General features: G+C 44.6%; 1 protein-coding gene across 1 annotated transcript in view; it reads right to left on the bottom strand.

The window, feature by feature from the left end:
• Positions 1 to 11,263: 11,263 nt before the first annotated feature.
• The window catches only part of samd4a (sterile alpha motif domain containing 4A), a 31,381-nt gene continuing 23,180 nt past the window's right edge, over positions 11,264 to 19,464 (bottom strand). The window contains exons 10-12 of the mRNA XM_066657242.1: positions 18,897 to 19,023; positions 15,570 to 15,653; positions 11,264 to 11,844 (exon numbers count right to left, since the gene is read on the bottom strand). Coding sequence (XP_066513339.1) covers positions 11,816 to 11,844; positions 15,570 to 15,653; positions 18,897 to 19,023 — 240 coding nt within the window. The 3' untranslated portion in view covers positions 11,264 to 11,815. The remainder of the gene's footprint in view (positions 11,845 to 15,569; positions 15,654 to 18,896; positions 19,024 to 19,464) is intronic.

The following is a 19,464-nucleotide window of genomic DNA, read 5'->3' as shown; positions in this document are numbered from 1 at the left end:
TCTTTCTCTTTCTCGCTCTTTCTTTCTCTCTCTCTCTCTCTTTCTCTTTCTCGCTCTTTCTCTCTCTCTCTCTCTTTCTCTCTCTCTCCCTTTCTCTCTCTTTCTCTCTCTTTCTCTCTCTCTCTCTCTCTCTCTCTCTCTCTCGTCTCTCACACACACACACACACACACACACACACAGGCATTTGTTTGTTTGTGTTCGGTATTGTGTCTGAGTGTGTGTGTGTGTGTGTTCGTAAAAATGTGCACGGTCCTACGATAAAAACCTTTCCCCTTAATCAGGGTTTATAAATTATAATATTATAATATATTATAACCCTTTATAAATCATTAATAAGCAGTTATAACACATGAATATCAGTGGCTAGCTGAGAAACATGACCGTGATGAAGCCGAAAGCTTTTGATAATAAGCCCTTTATAAGGAGAGGGGTGTTACTGTGTGCGCCGGGGGCGGTGGGGCTGGGCCGGTGTTGAACTGTCAGGGTGTGGCTCAAACGTTGAATTAAAGCAGGTGTTCCCTAAATGAAGGGACAGAAATGTGCCCTTGAGGGTCCCACCAGTGTGGAGCATGTTTTATTAATTAGATGAAGGTGACAGTGGAGGCCCTACAGTAAAAGCTTCTAGAATCGGAACTATAACCGTGTACAGTGCAGTTCAGTCAGTGGGAGCCCTGATGTTTCACAGCACAGTGTAGTGATACTGAGTTGTACAGGGTCCTCTACTGTACACTGTAAAAAAATTGCTGTAAATTTACAGCGAGTCTGCTACAGTATTTTACTGTAAATCACAGTATTTACAGTAAATTATTGTATTATTCAATTACAGTAATATGCTGTAAATTTGAAATACAGTAGTGCTCCTGTAAAAATACAGTAAATGCCTGTGAACTCTGCTGCCAGTATTTTACTGTAAAATTTACAGTGTTTTACAGTGTAGGGTTAGTTCAGTACTGTAGGGCACATTGAGTCTCACTGTAGCTTCAGCTGTACCTTATACTCTACACTGTACGGTCGGCCCAGTTACAGCTACAGTGTGATCAGAGAGAGCTGTAGTGTATTCCACAAACCCTCAGTGAGGGACGGATCGGTAAACATGGAGTAAACGTGACTAGCCTCTGCTGTCCTCTGCTGATGAGCCCTCAGTGACCACTCGCTTGTGGTGTGTGTGTGTGTGTTTGTGTGTGTGTGTTTACGGTTGTGCTCACTCAGTCGCTGTGGATCCTCTCTCTCTCGGATGGTGTACTCTCTGCAGAAGAGCATCAGATGAAAGGGGCCACTGTGGAGCAGTGGAACGGTGTTCTCTGGGGGGGAGGGGGGCGGAGCTGGAGCAGTGCTTGTGATGTTCATGTGGCTGGATGCCATCAGATCCTCACCCCTGAATAACCCCATCAGCCATAACATTAAAACCACCACCCTGTTTCTCCACTCACTGTCCACACAGGAGCACTCTGTAGTTCTACAGTCACAGACTGTAGTCCATCTATTGCTCTGCATACTACAGTTTCACCCTGTTCTTCAGCGCTCAGGACCCCCAGGATGTTTATAAAGGGAGGAGTGTCTCAGAGAGTGGACAGAGTGGGTGTGTGATGTCTCCGCGGTGTGTGTTTTTAATTGTGCTCGTTTTGTCTTATAAAGGCTTCGTGCTCACGGCCTGAACCTGTTTGTATTTGCTTTGTGTCTGAATTACTGTCTTATTACTCGCTTATTACTGTTTTATTACTGTCGTATTACTCGCTTATTACTGTTTTATTACTGTCTTATTACTGTGGTGTAATCTGAGCGGCGGTGGCCCTGCCGTACTTTCCTGTGTGTTTTATGGCTGTTTAACTAGAGACGAGAGGAAAACACAGAGCCCTTCTCCTCCGACCTCTGACCTCCACGTGGCCTTCAGGACTGAGGTCCCTTACAGTATTCATTTACAGCAGCTGATATTCCATCACTTTAATTTAATATGGAAATAAATTATGTTTTAAAAGAAGTGCCTCTGAAGATGAATTATTAATGATTATATCTCTGTTATGTCTGAAGAGTTTAATAACAGTGACGTTTCATTCATAAATCAGGGGTTTAAAAAAATACAGAAACGCGGAACAAAAGCCATTTACAAAGAAATGAAATGAAATCAAGAGTCTGTTAATTGTACATCAACGGTCCTCAAACGTTCTTCTAAAGCCATGCTCACACCTGGTGCTACAGCGGACTTCAGCGGAGGGTTCACACTCAGAGGACGGTGTGTGAAACGGTCTGAACACATCTCATCGCTGTCCAAAGAAAAACCTGCTTAACCTTCACTGGGAGTCAATGCAATAAGATTTTATTTAGAGTCATTTTAGAGCGTTTCTATTGGTCCATTCATCGTTAAATGTTCACAGTGTGGAGCAGCTGCTGAGTTCAGAGGATGTAGTAAAGTACAGAGGGTAGATACAAAAAGGTGTGTTTCTTTGGAGAGCAACGATATGAAAAAGGGCTCAGTGAAGGTGTTTTCAGTGACATTAAGATTCTCTCTCTCTCTCTCTCACACACACACACACACACACACTCTCTGTCTCTCTCTCACACACACACTCTCACTCACACACTCTCTCTCACTCACACACACTCTCTCTCACACACTCTCTCACACACACACTCTCTCTCCCTCTCTCTCTCTCTCTCACACACACACACTCTCACTCACACTCTCTCTCTCACTCACACACTCTCTCTCTCACACACACACTCTCTCACTCACACACACACTCTCTCTCACACACACTCTCTCTCTCTCTCACACACTCTCTCTCTCTCACACACACTCTCTCTCTCTCTCTCTCACACACACACTCTCTCTCTCTCAAACACATACACACTCTCTCTCTCTCTCTCTCTCTCAATCACACACACACACACACCCTTTCTCTCTCTCACTCACACCTCTCTCTCACTCACACACACCTCTCTCACTCTCTCACACACACTCTCTCTCGCTCACTCACACACACCTATCTCTCTCTCACTCACACACACTCTCTCTCTCTCAATCACACTCTCTCTCTCACAGACACACACTCTCTCACACACACACTCTCACTCACTCTCTCTCTCTCTCTCTCTCTCTCACACACACAGAGGAGGATTTGAACTCTTGTCTCTCCTCCCACGTGTTTATTATTAGTGAAGTTTTCAGGCTGGAGTTTTTCAAGTTTTTTAAAACCACAGACCACAGTGACTCAGCACTTTCCACACACACACACACCTCGGGACTCTGCTCTGATTGGTCTAAACTGAGGAGGCTACAGTCTCAAAACAAAAACTAAAACTAAAACAAAACCACAACCCCCCCCCCCCCCCCCCCCACACACACACACAAAGAAATAACAGCTGCTACATTGACCCTGGTCTTTTCTCTTTGTGTCAGTGCCTTTTACCTGTTGAAGACTTTTAACCCCCGCTGCGCTGGCTCTGACCACTTTACCCCGCTGATGCTGCGCCCCATGTGTCTGCGGCACATCCCTCTGTAATGACATTTTGTGTCCGAGTGTTTTAAATGTGAACACACTCCTGATGTTAAAGACATGTTGGGGGTTCTGGCTGGGATCCTCTCCTCGGGTCACACTCAGAGGAGTGCTGTGTTCTCCCAGTGTCTGCGTAGGTTTCCTCCCACAGTCCAAACACATACATTGACAGGTGGAATGTGACATTGCCCATGTGTGTGTGTGAGTGACTGGGTGAATGTGACTGTCTTTGACTATGTGTGTGTGTGACAGGGTGAATGTAACTGTCTCTGTGTGTGTGTGACTGGGTGAATGTAACTGGCCCTGAGTGTGTGTGTGTGTGTGTGAGACTGGGTGAATGTGACTGTCTGTGTGTGACTGGGTGAATGCAACTGTCTCTGTGTGTGTGTGTGACTGCCCTGGTGCTGAGGGCATTTACTAATGGTAATAAAAAGTCTTTATCAACGTTCAAACATTTCCAACAACACACTTCACCCAATAAACCCCCTCCACACTCGGCTTTTCCAAAGTTACTCTTTAATACTTTGTCTCTGGTTATTACAAAGGTGTCAGGCATTGAACACAGACTCCAGAAATCAAACAAACAACAACAGTATGTACACACACACACACACAGAGGAACACAAACGGAGACTGAAATCACCAGCCAGCTGCAGCTTCTCCAGCTCCAGCCGGATTCAAACAGATAAACTGCCATTGTTTCCCCATCGCTCTCTCACTCACTCAATGGACTTTTTAAATGAGACGAAAGTCTTTACTCCACATGGGATTTAACCAAACCTCCTCAGCTTCAGAATGAAGCAGATCTCAGTATTTACTTCCTTCTTTGACATTTAAAGACAATTCCACCCATTTTTCCAAAATTCTGGATGATTTAAAGGTGCCGTTCATGATTTTAGTTTAAAAAAACACATTTTAAAAGGATGTTTCCTCTCCAGTTGCTGTTCTCCAGTTGGTTTGTGCTCGAAACCAATGTAACGTGTTTATAAAGCCACAGTGTCCGAGCTTCTGAACATCAACAAACCAGAGAACAGCGATTCCCTACCGCTACAGTACCCCCCTTTTCAGGTAGAGACGTAAACACAGGGACGGAGGTCGGATCTGGTTTGGTGTTAAACCTCCACTGTAGAGAAACTCACTGGTTCATGGCGGTGGTGAATGGAACCAGGCGCCTGCCTCTAAAAGCTCCTCTGAGAAAGTCATGACAGTAAACGATGCCTGAGACATTATGTATCATCAATGTGTGCCACACACAAACGCAGTCTTTAAAACTGACCACAGCCTCCAGTCAACTTACGATGTTCAGCACACCAACTACGGACAAAGCACACAATCTCTGGGTTTTGTTTGACATTATTTGACATTACTTAACTGTGAGAGGACAGTAACAATAACCTTCTGTGAGGAGCTTTAGGAGAAGGACGTCTGGTTCCATTCACCGACAGTGAATAACAGTGGGAACCAATCTGAGTCTGAAACCGGAGCGTTTCCCACCAAACTAAACCCACTCACATCACTCAGTTTATGTCTCCACGCTTTCCTTATTTGGAAATGTATTAAAAAAAGGTGGAAGTGCCCTTTAAGCCTGTAGTGTGAAATAATGTTTACAAAGAAACAACAAAAAAAAATTAACAAAAATAAAGGCAGTTCACGTTAATACAAAGTTTTTTTTTTGTTTTGTACAAAATTTAACAGTGTCCTTCTGGCAAACACCACAAAGACATGTACAAACACACACACACACACAGATCTGCGCAGACAGGGACAGATAATAATAACTTCATATCAGCATTACAAGTACCTAAAAAGTACTGTTTAAAAAAAAAAAACGAGACCTGTCTGACGGAGCTTGTGTGGTTCATCGTTTTCCGACCGTCAATGCGTCCAGCTTTGCTTATAACCACTAACATTTTTAAAATCCATATAAAATCCTTTACATTTCGAGTAAATATCTGAGTCCAAGAACGAAAGAAAGAAAAAGGCACTGCCATTTGTTATTCTAAATACGACTTCCCAGCCTCACATGCATTTCTAAAATATAAATTACTTTTTTTTTTTTGTTTGATTTTCGGTGTTTTTCATTAAACATAATGATATTCTTTTTAAAATATATATATATATATATGTTATATGTATACAATAATATATATGTAAGCCTGCAGTCAATACAGGACACCGGCTCTGGAGAAGGAAACACAGTAAAGCGGTGGAGGACGCAGTAAAGATGCAATAGCTCAACTTAAAAAAAAAAAAAAAAAAAAAAAAACACACACACAGTCTTGGTTTGGAATAATCCAGCACTTTCAGGGTTAACCCTGCTACAGCGGCTCTCTCTTTAACCCTTTGGTTGCGGCTGTACTCTACAGGACACACTCAGGGCCAACAGGTTGGAAGAAGAACATTTAGCGAATTTATACGCATCCCCGATGGTCTGGGTACACTGCCCCCCTGTGGAGAATGATGGTATATCAGGCAGAGAGTGAAAGGGGAGCTGGCGTTCATTATTTTTTGGTCAGATTCTCTCTAACCCCGAAGCTCTGGGTGGGTGTTCCATACTGACCACTGCACACCGGGACCTCCCCAAATGAGCCGAGATCTGGATACACTCCGACCGACGGGCTCTTGGTCAAAGCAGCTCAGATCGTTGCGCTCGTCCGGTTTCACGCTTTTCTGTTAACGTTATTCGATAGATATTCATTTTCCCTGAGATCCTATTTGTATCTGTTTGTCCGCCGTAATTCACTTGTGCTATTTTTAAACTCTCATAGACTGTATCTTTAAGACTGAAGTATGTAAATGAGCCGTGCTATGATTGGGGCTCCTCCCTAGAAGGAGTCCCGGTTGAAACGCTCTTAACTTGAGCATGAAAGAGCGGAGCTACTCCGCTTTAGACTGAACACGCAGACATATTTAAGTGCATTCGTATTTGTGACATCACAAATTTTAGAAACTGTAAAAACTGTAAAAACTACAAAATTAAACGATTTCCACTCAACGTCAAACTGATTTTGTCACTTTTCAATGCCTTTAAAACAGCTCTACATTTATTTATTTAAAGAACTATCTGGATGTTTTTTTTAAACATGTCCTGACCTCTCTTCTTCCACGCTGTCGGCCGGTGGAGTGAGCCGAAGCCAACCGTGTCATTCCTACGTTTCATTACCAAGTGCAACCAGCAGGAAAACGTCTTACAGCGCCCTCTAGCGTCTGCTGAGGTGTAAGAAGGAGTAAAATCAGCGTGAAAGAAAGAAACAGTAGAAATAAGAATAACAACAATAATAAAAATAAAAATGCAATAAAGGAAACAAGGTGTTCGACATCGAGGCATAAAATAATACCACACTGCACTGTACAACATGCTCCCTGCAAACAGAGCCCAGAGCATTTCCACGACGAGGAACATCAACTGAGGCCTATAAAATACACTTCTGAGATAAAGAGAAAACAATAAACAAAAAACAATAACTTGATATATGAGATGTACTTATGGTTACCAGCCATAGCGAGAGTTAATACATACGGTATCTTAAATAATACATCTAATGAAGACAATAACCTCTGCCACACGAATAGAAAACAACAAAACCACGAATAAATAATCGTTCCAATCTGTAATAGTGTTCATTCAAATGGCAGTGAAGAGTGGCTCTACTTTACACCGAACTACACCAGCACACACTCGGTTCCGGGCCGAACGAGCGGAGCACCTTCAAGGGGAGTCCACCCAAATTTGCAAAATTCCTGCACGGTTCATTTCCCACTGATCAGACGAAAGTGAGCGAGACAAACCTGTCACAGGGACCTCATTAACCATTTGTGCTTGTAGTAGTTGAGCTAGGACTTGAATTTGATGAAATCTAAAACTGTATCAGACGGAGACAGACAATGTGGTGTTTCACACGTGTATCACACCGCAGGAGCATCTTCTCCGTTTGCTTTAGGCCAGGGGTGGAGCCCGGGGGGGAGCGAGCAGGAGCCCAGGGAGCACGGACGGACCGGAGACTTCCAAAAGACGTTCAGTTTTGGGGCCAGTCTCTGACCGGCCTTAAACTAATCCATAAAAAAAGTGGGTCACTGCAAAGTGCGAAACAAGAGGGGGGTTCCAGGACCCTACAATTAATCCTTTATATCCTCAGGTCCCTAAAAAGAAATGTAAAAGCATGTTATAGTGTTATTTTATCTGTTACCTGTTGAGTTTGAGATAAAAATACATGCCTTAATTCAGGAAAAATGCCCTTAAAATGAAGTAGCACTGGTCTGTCACAAGGGGGCGCTGTAGTGAAGTGGTCAGTGGTGACTCCTGTGTGCTCAGTTTGAGCTGCTTTAGCTCCGCTCCAGGACGATGATGGCACAGGTTTTAAATTCTCTTTTTACTGTAAACACAAATACAGAGCATGCCTCGTTCTTGATTTGTTTGAAGTTTTTTCAAGAACGCGGCCAATTTATCGTTTTCACACCGTTTAAATGTCTCTGTGCTCACGATAAAAACGTCACCTACGCGCACGCATGCTCGCGCTGGACTCAACTGGACAAGACCTGGACTTTAGTGTCAGTTCAGAGCTGCTGTGCAAGAGTCTAGCGACTCTACTGCAACTGCTGCAACTCCAACATGGCCGCCCCTGTGTGGAGGGGACCCACTCTATGGAGCATAAAGTGGTTCATCTGGGGACCAGAGGGTATTGTATTTTTTATCATGTGTGAGATGCACTTTATAAAATAAGGTGAGAATGATAATCACTCATATATTTTTGTGCTGCTACATTTTTTTTCTTTGGTGGTAAAAGGATTCCTCACACATCGGTGACCATTATTCCGTGCAGGAATTTCTGAAAATCGGGCGAATTTCCCCTTTAAGTCGAAAGCTTAAAACAACAACACACTGACCACACATCAGCTGCGTCTCACGTTCAGAAAACAGCCATGGCACTCATGAGACACAGGCAGCTTTTTGTGCGTGCGTGTGTGTGTGTGTGTGTGTGTGTGTAAGGCAGATATACAGTCCATGTGTCTGACCCTGGTTCTGTCCCATCCTTTCAGCCAATCCCAGCACAGTATCGGTCAGGCAGAGAGAAGCAAAGGGGCTCTTTAACCTGCACTTTGGACTCCATCGATTGTCTCTTTCTCTCTGTCTCTTTGGGTGAGTTATAGTTTGAGGTGTGGCTTTACGAAGTCCACAGTGGTGAGTGATTACACAGAGGGGTTTACACACTCTACGTTAAAAACACTCTCTTTTTAGGTGAAGTCTAACAGAGATTGTAAATATTTCTCTTTATGAGACGTACGGAAGATCATTGAACCCATTTCTTGATGTAGTTTCTTTGTTTAAAATAACTCAATCTGGATCAGCTTCAGTGACCACACAGGTGCGCTTTGTGTTTCAGCAAGTGGATCAGTCACAGCAGCGCCGCAGGAGTGGGCACAGCGTGTAAAAGCCTGTGTCTGACTAAAGTGCTCCTGTATGAGCAGTGAAGCTGATAAAGATGGACAGTGGGTGTAGAAGAAAGAAAGGAGGTGGTTACTTAATAAAAGGTTTTTGTCCACATTTTTCTCACCCACTTTTCTCACCACTCCAACTTCGAAGGGTGCTCCGTCTCCAGGCGCACGTTCCGGCCGCTGACCAGAGTCTATTGCACGTTTTAGTGTTGCTTTTGATGTTCCAGGAAAGTTTTCACAGGACAAAGCAAAAGGAAATAAAAAAACAGAATCCAAATCAGAAAGAAAATAGTTTAAAACCCTCACTGAAAACTTTAACTCCCACCAAATCCATCCTCTAATCAACGCCTTGCTTTCATCCAGAAAAACAAGTCACAACGTCAACAAGCGGCCGAGAACCGTGTCAATCTCCAGCATCATAAACCTACACCATTAATGACCTTTAGAAACCCGGCGAGAATCATCAGCTCACGTTAAGACAGCACTGAAACCAACAGCAAATAAATCCTAGTCTTAGTCCTCGACTGAAGGTCTGTATTTAGGTTAATGCTCGGCTCTTTCCAGAGAACCAGAGGAAATAAAGCTGCACTTTCACAGCGTTTGGCCACCGGGTGGCGCTCCACACCCAGAATTCAGACTCGGATTAGCACTCTTTACAGGGAAAGTTCACCAACAAGTCAAAGTTACACAGCCGTCCTCTTTCTGCAAAGTAGTCCATCCGCCAAAACACGTTTAGAGTCCAAAGTGTCCTTCTTTAGTTTACACAATGGTAGTCTATGGGACCCAACATCATCTTGACTCATTGTTAAAGAAGCCAACTTCACTCAACAAACCTGCCTTGGCTGATGTAAGAGAGAGGGGAACAGTGTAAATCGGACTATTTCCTCCAGCTACAGAAGACAAGAACTACAGACGACAAATTAATAAAGCGTCACCTTCACTTCCCTCTACAGCAAAACCTGTCTCAGCAAATACACAAGGTGTAGTGTCACGTAGCAAATACGAAGGGTGCTACAAATTCAATACATAAACAAATCCAAAATATGTTTACACTCTAAAAGGGGAACAGATCCGGACCCCAATTCGATCGCCACCGGTGGACAGCTCAACACACTTGGAGGAGAACACTACCCAGTAAACAAGGACGTTCAAAATAGGTCTAAAAGTAGTCTGTCCGTCAAGGACATATTTTAAACGTCAATGGACGTCCAAAATCCATCTTAATAAGTTAGTTAAGTGGTGACCAATCGATAACGTCAGTGTACGTCCAAAATGCGTTTTATACAGGTAATTTATTTCAGGATCAATTAATAACGTCAACGGTTGTCCAAAATACGTCTAATAGTCGTCTTTTCAATGTCTGTGTTTGGAGGTCTTTTCAACTTTCATTTTCAACCTTAAGAGAACGTTGATTAGACGGCAGTCATTACGTTATTTCAACGTTGAATCAACGGCTAAATGTTTACTGGGTAATACCAGCCAGCACGGTCAAGCTGGAGTATCAGTTGGACTCAAATTAAATCTGGGTCATTAAGATGAACTGAATCCTATTTTTACAGTTCTTTACAGAACTTTGTGTTCAGGCGCAATCCGATCGTTACTGATCAAAAAATTCAGTCTAAACTGGATCTCAGAGTTAAATATCCTATCAGACTGGAATATGTCCCCTTACGCCTTCATTAAAGACACACACTGAAAAACAAAAAGACTTGTCCGAGCATTTCTTAGCACTGACCACGTCACATTTTCTGCTCCCAGCTTTTTATATTCACTTCCCTTTGCTGGCATGACTCCCAGAACTGCTGCATCACACACCAACAGAAAACCGGATTATTCTCCCAGTGTCCAAAACATCATCCGACCTACCGCTGGCCTGCTGACCAACTCTTACATCAGAAACCATTTGTGACATTCCTTTCCCTGACTCTCTCACGTCCCGCAGACCCTCCACGCTTACGTCACTTTCCTTTTCCCCTTGCCCTCACTCTTTCTCTCCTTTTCCTTCCTCTCCTCCTATCTCCCTCGCTCCTTCTTCAGTCTTTCTTGTCTTTTCCTTCCTCTCCTCTTTCTCTCTCCATTTCGACCTCCAATGGCCTCTTCAAGTGTTCTCAAATTCCTAACCACAGCTTCCAAAGCTGAAACAGAATGAGCAAAACAATAATTATTAAAAAAAAAAAAAGAAAAAACAAACAATCATGCTGCTTGTAAACTGCTGGAGACAGGCTAACGCTAACGAGTTAGCATGCTAATGCTAATGTTAGCACACTGCTGTACACCTGAAATGTTGCTGTACCCTTGAGAGTAGCACTTTTATTTTGTAAACAATGGTGTTTTATCGACTACAGAAGCTTCCGGATCTGTCAGCGCTTTCTTTTGTTGTTGTTTTTTTGGTATAAAGCAGAAAAGAAGACCCCCACAACGGAACCTTCTCGCAAAATTCTCCCACTGGGGGTCCCCCCCTCCCCAAATAAATCCACTTGTAGCTCTTCTATGCCATCCACAGTCTTTCCTGTAAGGAAGGGCAGCTCTGTGAGATTCCTCATGTCCTCCTTTTGGCAACTGACATCGTTTCTTTAAAAAAAAAAAAAAGGCTCCCAAAAATCCAGTAGCTCCCGTGCTTCCATGCCTAGTGTAAAAAAGCTGATGTTGCCATGGTAACGATGTTTGTTTGAGTGTGTGGACGTTTCTGAAGGTGGTGAATGGCTGTGTGGATCTCTCTCTCACACACACATGCACATACACACACACACACACCAGTGCTCTCCCAATAGCTGTGTGTTGGTAGGTGGGCAGGTGGGGGTGGAGTTTACGGCCAGGTGGGGGCTCCTGACCCCCAACTCCCCACTGCATGATTTACTCTTATCCTCCTCTTCCTCCTGGCGCTCACTCAGATAGTGGACGTCCGGTCAACGCCATCTACAAACACAGAGAGGAACAACACCTTAGAACAATGTTTGTAAACGGGGAAAAAAGTGGATACCCCTTTTATTTATCTATAATACACATTGCACTATTTAGAATCACTAAACTATTACCATTTTTTGAGCAAAAACATTTATCTCCACTCTATCCATTTTTAATTTTGTGACATAGTCGGAACACAGTGGACACTCTAAAGAGGTGAACGGACCAATAACAAGTGTCTAAAATTACTTAAAATGTTAAAGCTCTTTGAATGTAATAAACATTGAAACTTAAGAGTTTTCTTTTCATTCTCCAGGGCATTTTGGAGAAGGATTTTGTCCAAAACCTACCATCAACTCTGCATCCTTTTAAATCTAACACATTACCCAGTGAATTCATTTATTAATTAATTGTTTGTAACTCTTATCCAGTTCAGGGCTGCGGTGGGTCCAGAGTCTACCTGGAATCATTGGGCACAAGGCGGGAACACACCCTGAAGGGGGCGCTTCACTGGGCGACACACACACATTTTTGAGTCGCCAATCCACCTACCAATGTTTGTTGGAGCACCTGGAGGAAACCCACACAGACACAGGGAGAACACACCACACTCCTCACAGACAGTCACCCGGAGGAAACCCACGCAGACACAGGGAGAACACACCACACTCCTCACAGACAGTCACCCGGAGGAAACCCACGCAGACACAGGGAGAACACACCACACTCCTCAGAGACAGTGACCCGGAAGAAACCCACACAGACACAGGGAGAACACACCACACTCCTCACAGACAGTCACCCGGAGGAAACCCACACATTGGTCCTTCCAATAAAACTGTGATGTTCTAATTTCACATGATTTTTAGGCTGAATGTGTAATGATATGATACTGAAGTCATAGACACAATGGACTTTTTACCGAAGAAAGAAGAAATGACAGAGGTAAGGTTTTGCTATTTTTATTTTTACAGTTTCCTCATGTAAAAAACAGCTCGGTCCACTGCTGCCCCCTGAGGTCCGGCTGGAGGCTGGAGGAGGAGAGGCGTAGTGCGGGTGTAGAGTGGGGGTTGGTGGAGTATTTGGGGGCAGGTTTGGGCCGAGTGTGTTACAGGAACACTGCCGTCTCTGTGGTGTTCTTCTGCTCACCGCGGAAAGGAGCTGACCACTGCTCCTGGCTCAGGGTCGGAGCTCAGCTCACACAAAGCTGCGCTTGTCCAGCCTCTGAGGCCCAGTGTCTGAGCTCCACACCGACGGGAACACACACCCTCTTTATGTAAAGAAAACCCTGCTCCACATGGGAACCGTTACTGAGCCGAGCTCCTTCAGCTTTTCCTCTGGAGTCGGGAGTCACGCCCAGGCCAGGGCTGACGTGCACAACAGGTTGTTTTTCAGCTGTGAGCTTATAGGGTGGACTTGTCCTGGAGGTCTTCGTTGTGGCTGGATCTAGGGCTGAGCAACTGGTGTAACACATTTAACTGTGATTTTTATCCGTTACTGCGTTACATTTGAGAGTCTACAGAAGCAAAGCCAGGCTCTGAAACGAGTTTTAAGGCCACAGCATTGGAAAAAAATATTCAGAGAATAATCTCAGAATAATTCTGAGAATAAAGTCGGAATAATTCCGAGAATAAAGTCGGATTAATTCCGAGAATAAAGTCGAAATAATTCCCAGAATAAAGTCGGATTAATTCTGAGAATAAAGTCGGAATAATTCTGAGAATAAAGTCGGAATAATTCGCTGCACGTACAATGGGGCAGACACACAGTGTAACTGTGGAATGCAGCGTGTTGCTGAAGTCATATTATGGGATAGATTTCAGGAATAAACACTCGGCCCCCTGCCTCATCAGGACCAGATTGTGATTAGTGTTTAAACCCTGAATCGGTGAAGAACCCGTTTATTCAGAAGAGGGCGTGTTTCACAGGATACAATTAATGATCAAGAAAATGGTGGATTCAGAGGGAGAGGAGCCCACGAGGCTCCATCGGGTTACGGCTCGGACTCGTACAATAAACTACAGCCGTACGCGTCGCAGTCAGGGGCTGCACTGACGGGGGTTAGTCGTCATGTCGTGTGAATGTGTTTAATAAATAATTCTGTTCACTGCTTCTTTCACAACTCACTCATGGAGCACAGACTGAGAGTCTGTCTGTTTACGTTTTATAATCAATAATATTCTGACTTTATTCTCGGAATTATACTGACATTTTTTCCTCAAAATTATTCAGACATTAATCTCAGAATTCTGACTTTATTCTCGGAATTATACTATTTTTTACTCAATTAATCTGATTTATCTCAGAATTATTCAGAGATTTTTCTTAGGATTATTCTCAGATTTCTGACTTTATTCTCAGAATATTTATTATTATTTTTTTAAATGCCATGGCCCAAAAACTCTGTCATAGCTTCACAGCTGTCCACAGCTTGTTTTGTTTTGGCTGGTACCATGAAATATATTGAATTATTAATTCTTTGACCAGTATTCGCAATTAATTTTGTGTTTATCTGTATTTAATTTTCTATTAAAGTAACAGTACAAGTTGTAGTACAGACCTGCTTTGGTCAAGATACCACAAGGGTCCAACACCACAGCAGCATTCTCGCCTTATCTAAACAGCCCTGTTCAGCGTTTCAGCACCTGTTCCTTTAAATGATAATGAGCCGCTCACTGTTCACCCCGACCCCGAGCGCACAGCTGTGAGGAGCGAGGAGCAGAAGCTCTGGTTTTTAGCCATTTTCACTCTGTTCTCTTTCTTCTTCGTTTTTACTCAGTGCTTTTATTTCTCCGCGCTCGTTGTGTCTGTGCTGCGTTTACCCTTGTCTTTGCGCTCTCACATAAACGCGTGTCCAGCGCTGTGATTGGACAGAGTCAGACAAGGGGGCGGGGCCATTCTAAAGTCTCTACACTTGACGTCAGAAGTGGAGAAGAATCAGAACGACTCGATTTATCCTGTGTTTTCTGACGTATGCAGCGCACAAATGGGGTCATTTCACAGTTTCACAGTGTGTGGGTTGGTGGGCTCAGAGCACACGCACTGAAGGAGGGATGGCTTTCATTATATAGCCCCTTTAAAACATGTAAAGCAGAAGCTGTAACAGATCTCATGAGCAGAAATGTGTGGGTGTTGGTTGTAAACTTCACATCAGCAAGAAGAATCCGGGAAAGTTCACTCCAAAAAAACTCCCGCTCCAAGACGGAAAAGTACGATTCCACTCTTTCCAAAAACACTGGTGTGTTTTTCCTCCGTCCACGGAGCACGGCTGGACACGGCTCTCCAGTTTAAAGAGGTTTCTCCGCTACAGAAAACTCTCCTCATGTGCTTTACAGCATAATGACCCATATTCAGTCCACCTCAAACTGTGTGTTTGTTCACATTCCAGACTCTTTTTAGACTCGAGGCATGGGCCTGGTCCAGCGTTTCCACTGCCTTAAAGGCACAGAGACTGGAACAAACTCGCATTAAAGATGAAGTATTTTACCTCTGTTAGGACCAGATTCCAAGACCCAGATTAGGACTAAACTGGATTTTTTGGCTGTGTTCACATTTACACAAAGAATCTGGTTTGTACCTGCACCGTGTTACTGATCACTCTTTAACACTCTCTATTCTAATGTGAACAAAGTGCTAAGTTTATGGACTAGTGACCTGTGCAGGGTGTGTTCCTGCCGTACGTCCAATGACCCCAGGACCCTGTTGTTACAGAAAGTGAATGAGTGAATATGGTGTACCTCCCAAAGCGTGTTCCGTCATACTGAGACAGAGAGACTCCAGGCGGTTGTTAATGTCCGGCTCGGTCACTGGCACCTGCAGATCTACACACACACACACACACACACACACACACACACACACACACACACACACACAGAGCAAGTGTGTTAACATATGAAATGATAAATACACACTACATTAAACAGTTTCTAAAAGTTGGGAGGATTCAATGCATTTCAAGGGGCTTTTCTTTTCACAAAAAACATTAATTCTCTTTTATTCATTCTCTCTCTCTCTCTCTCTCTCTCTCTCTGTCTCTCTCAGCTTCTTTGGCCTTTCGCTGAGTCAACAGCACAGAGGCTGCTGAAACCCTCTCCGGGCCAGAGAGCTGAGTTAGCCACTCGCTGGACGCTGCAGGGGCTATTTTTGGGAAACAAATCCTCCCAGCCCCTCCACACTCCCCCTGGCTTTCCCCGGAGTTCAGGCCCATGTTTTCCTCCCTTTATTCACTCTGTTAATCCAACGGGACTCAAAAAGAAAGGTGGGAGATGGAGGACAGGCTGAGACTCCTGCTTTTAGCTCAACAGACTGGACACAGGTCTGTCCAACACACTGGAGAGTGGAGAGGGCCCCCTAACATTTTAACCATTCTAACCTACACTTCACTCCTGCGTTTGTGTGTGTGAGAAAGAGAGAGAGAGAGAGAGAGAGAGAGAGAGAGAGAGAGAGAGAGAGAGAGAGAGAGAAGAGAAAGGGAGGAAAGAGAGAGGAGAGAGAGAGAAAGAGTGAGTGAATGAGTAAGAGTAAGAGAGAGCGAGAGAGAGTGTGTGAGAGAGAGAGAAAGAGAGAAAAAGAGAAAGAAAGAGAAGAGAAAGGGAGGAAAGAGAGAGAGGAGAGAGATAGAGTAAGAGAGAGAGAGAGAGAGAGAGAGATAGAGTAAGAGTGAGAGAGAGAGAGAGAGAGTGAGTGAATGAGTAAGAGTAAGAGAGAGAGAAAGACTGAGAGAGAGAGAGAAAGAAAGTGAGAGAGAGAAAGAGACAGAAAGAAAGAGAAGAGAAAGGGAGGAAAGAGAGAGGAGCTAGATAGAGTGAGTAAGAGTGAGTGAGTAAGAGAGAGAGAGAGAGAAAGAATGGAAATACTGTCAGGGCTCCAAAGCCATGCTATACAAAGACACTCATTGTAACAGCTGCTCTTTTCCCTCTCTCTCACACACTTGCACATGTGCGCGCACACACACACACACACACACAGGTTTGTTCTTGTACAATACCAAGACATACATGTGGATGTATTACTGTGCTGTATTCACACTGATGGCCTCAGAGCAATGTCCCATTCCCTGTAGTTACTTGGAGGGAGTGCTGTATTATATCAAGGCAGTGGTTCTCAACCACTCTTTATCAAATCAAGTCTACAGTCCCAGACCCATCCCCCTCCAAGTTTTACAGTCCTACCTCACCCTTAACATCAATAACCGTAAATCCACACTGACCTCCCTGGGGTTAATGCACGCTCAGAGCCACCAGGTCTATGTGAACTTTACATGCTACATCACCAACAATCACAACAGCACCTCTACAGTGCATTTCCCCAAGTAACCTGTGCTCTCCTTATCCACAACCACGGACTAGACCTTTCAACTGTTTCTGATCACTCCCTCACAGCTGCCCTGAGTTTCCAGCCCCTGAAAAGATATCCAAATAAATACTATAGATTAAAGAGAGAATACAAATAACTATAGGCCCAAACTGGATGTGTTAAACACAACTATACATTCATGAGAAAATGTATGGGCAATTAGCGTTTGGAAAGAAATAAAAATGAGAAGAGGTCAATGTAATATCAGTCATGATATCAGTGAAAAGAGCCAGGCGCTGAGGGCGGGTCACGGCGGCTCTCTGCGCTTGTAGTAGTAGGTGAAGGAGGAGCGGCCATGTTTTCCTTCAGCCGAGTGTTTTCTTCTATTGTATCTTCACGTGTACAGAATTCTCGCTTCGTTTTTCTCCGTTTCTGCCTCTGGACAGAGTCCTTTTGGGCTTCGGAGTATTTCTCGGGTTTGGTCTCAGCTTGTTTTTCTCGTTTTTGCTTTGCCCTTTTTATAATAAAATTCGAATTGCTCACATCTGTCTCTAGCCTGGTGCAGCAGGAAGTGTCGCAGTGTTCTCCCTGTGTCTGCGTGGGTTTCCTCTGGGTGACTGTTTGTGAGGAGTGTGGTGTGTTCTCCCTGTGTCTGCGTGGGTTTCCTCCGGGTGACTGTCTGTGAGGAGTGTAGTGTGTTCTCCCTGTGTCTGCGTGGGTTTTCTCCGGGTGACTGTCTATAAGGAGTGTGGTGTGTTCTCCCTGTGTCTGCGTGGGTTTCTTCCGGGTGACTGTCTGTGAGGAGTGTGGTGTGTTCTCCCTGTGTCTGCGTGGGTTTCCTCCGGGTGACTGTCTGTGAGGAGTGTGGTGTGTTCTCCCTGTGTCCACGTGGGTTTCCTCTGGGTGCTCCGGTTTCCTCCCACAGTCCAAAAACACATGTACGAAAGTGTCCGTAGGCGTGAATGTGTGTCGCCCTGTGAAGGACTGGCGCCCCCTACAGGGTGTATTCCTGCCTTGCACCCAGTGATTCCAGGTAGACTCTGGACCCACCGTGACCCTGAACTGGATAAGGGTTACAGACAATGAATGAATGAATGAATGCATCTAGCCTTTGCTTACGTCCAACAAGCAACTGACACTGGGATTTCTTTACAAGGATTTCTTGCTTTTTTTGAGTTGTGTCCTGAACTTTCAGCCTAGTTCTTTTAATTTTTTACTGTGGTTTCTACAAAATCTTGTCCTGGAAATGTCACAAAAACCAACCCACCGCTGGCCTCCCCGTGTCCTCACCACAGAGACACTGCACATCACTGTGAAAGGGGACGAGCTGCAGACTCTCAGAGCTCACACTCTACTCCGAGTCTCCCTGAGGGACCGTGTCTGTGGAATGTGTGTCAGTGGAGCACTCTCCCTCTCTCTCTCTAACACACACACACACCCACACACACTCCAGTGTTCAGTCACATGAGCAGAGAGCAGCTTGCGTCTCACTGACTGAACCTGGATCATGTCTCAAAATCTTTTGTGCAAAAGTTTGGGCACCACAGGTTAGAGGAGGTGTTTTGTTTTATTTTCTAATTGAAATGTAAAGGAACATTTTCTCCAGAGAGAACACACACTCAGACACTCAGGAGCAGCTGCACATGAGCCTTGCTCCACAGTAAGGATTGGCAAGGAGGGGTTTGAAACCCCAAAACTGGGATGCGTGTGTGTGTGTGTGTGTGTGTGTGTGAGAGAGAGGTGGAGGGGACCGACTCTCTCTTTACCTGACTGCTGGAACATGGCCATGGTGTGAGGGTTTGTGTGGACGGGTAGGGAGCGAGTCCTCTGGACCGAGCTGTGTGTGCGGCTGGGCATACTGTTACTGCCCCCAGGGTTCGCAAACCACAGACCCTACACACACACACACACACACACACACACACACCAACAACATGAGCATCACAGCATTATCCACATCACAGTACTGTTTTTTACAAGTGTAAATACATTTAAAGTGTAAAAGAACCAGTTTCTGCTCCATAGAGTGGGTCACAAACAACGGTCTCTGACACATCCAGTTAAACGCGGAAGACACATTTTGTTGTACATACAATGACAAGTATTTGCGCATTATTATAATCTTACAGGGCGGCACGGTGGCACAGCAGGTAGTGTTGCAGTCACAAAGCTCCAGGGACCTGGAGGTTGTGGGTTCGATTCCCACTCCAGGTGACTGTCTGTGAGGAGTGTGGCGTGTTCTCCCTGTGTCTGCGTGGGTTTCCTCCAGGTGACTGTCTGTGAGGAGTGTGGTGTGTTCTCCCTGTGTCTGCGTGGGTTTCCTCCGGGTGACTG

Source organism: Hoplias malabaricus, chromosome 1 (assembly GCF_029633855.1).
Source record: "Hoplias malabaricus isolate fHopMal1 chromosome 1, fHopMal1.hap1, whole genome shotgun sequence".
In the NCBI taxonomy this organism is placed as follows: Eukaryota; Metazoa; Chordata; class Actinopteri; order Characiformes; family Erythrinidae; genus Hoplias; species Hoplias malabaricus.
This window is presented reverse-complemented; position numbering and strand designations above follow the sequence as displayed.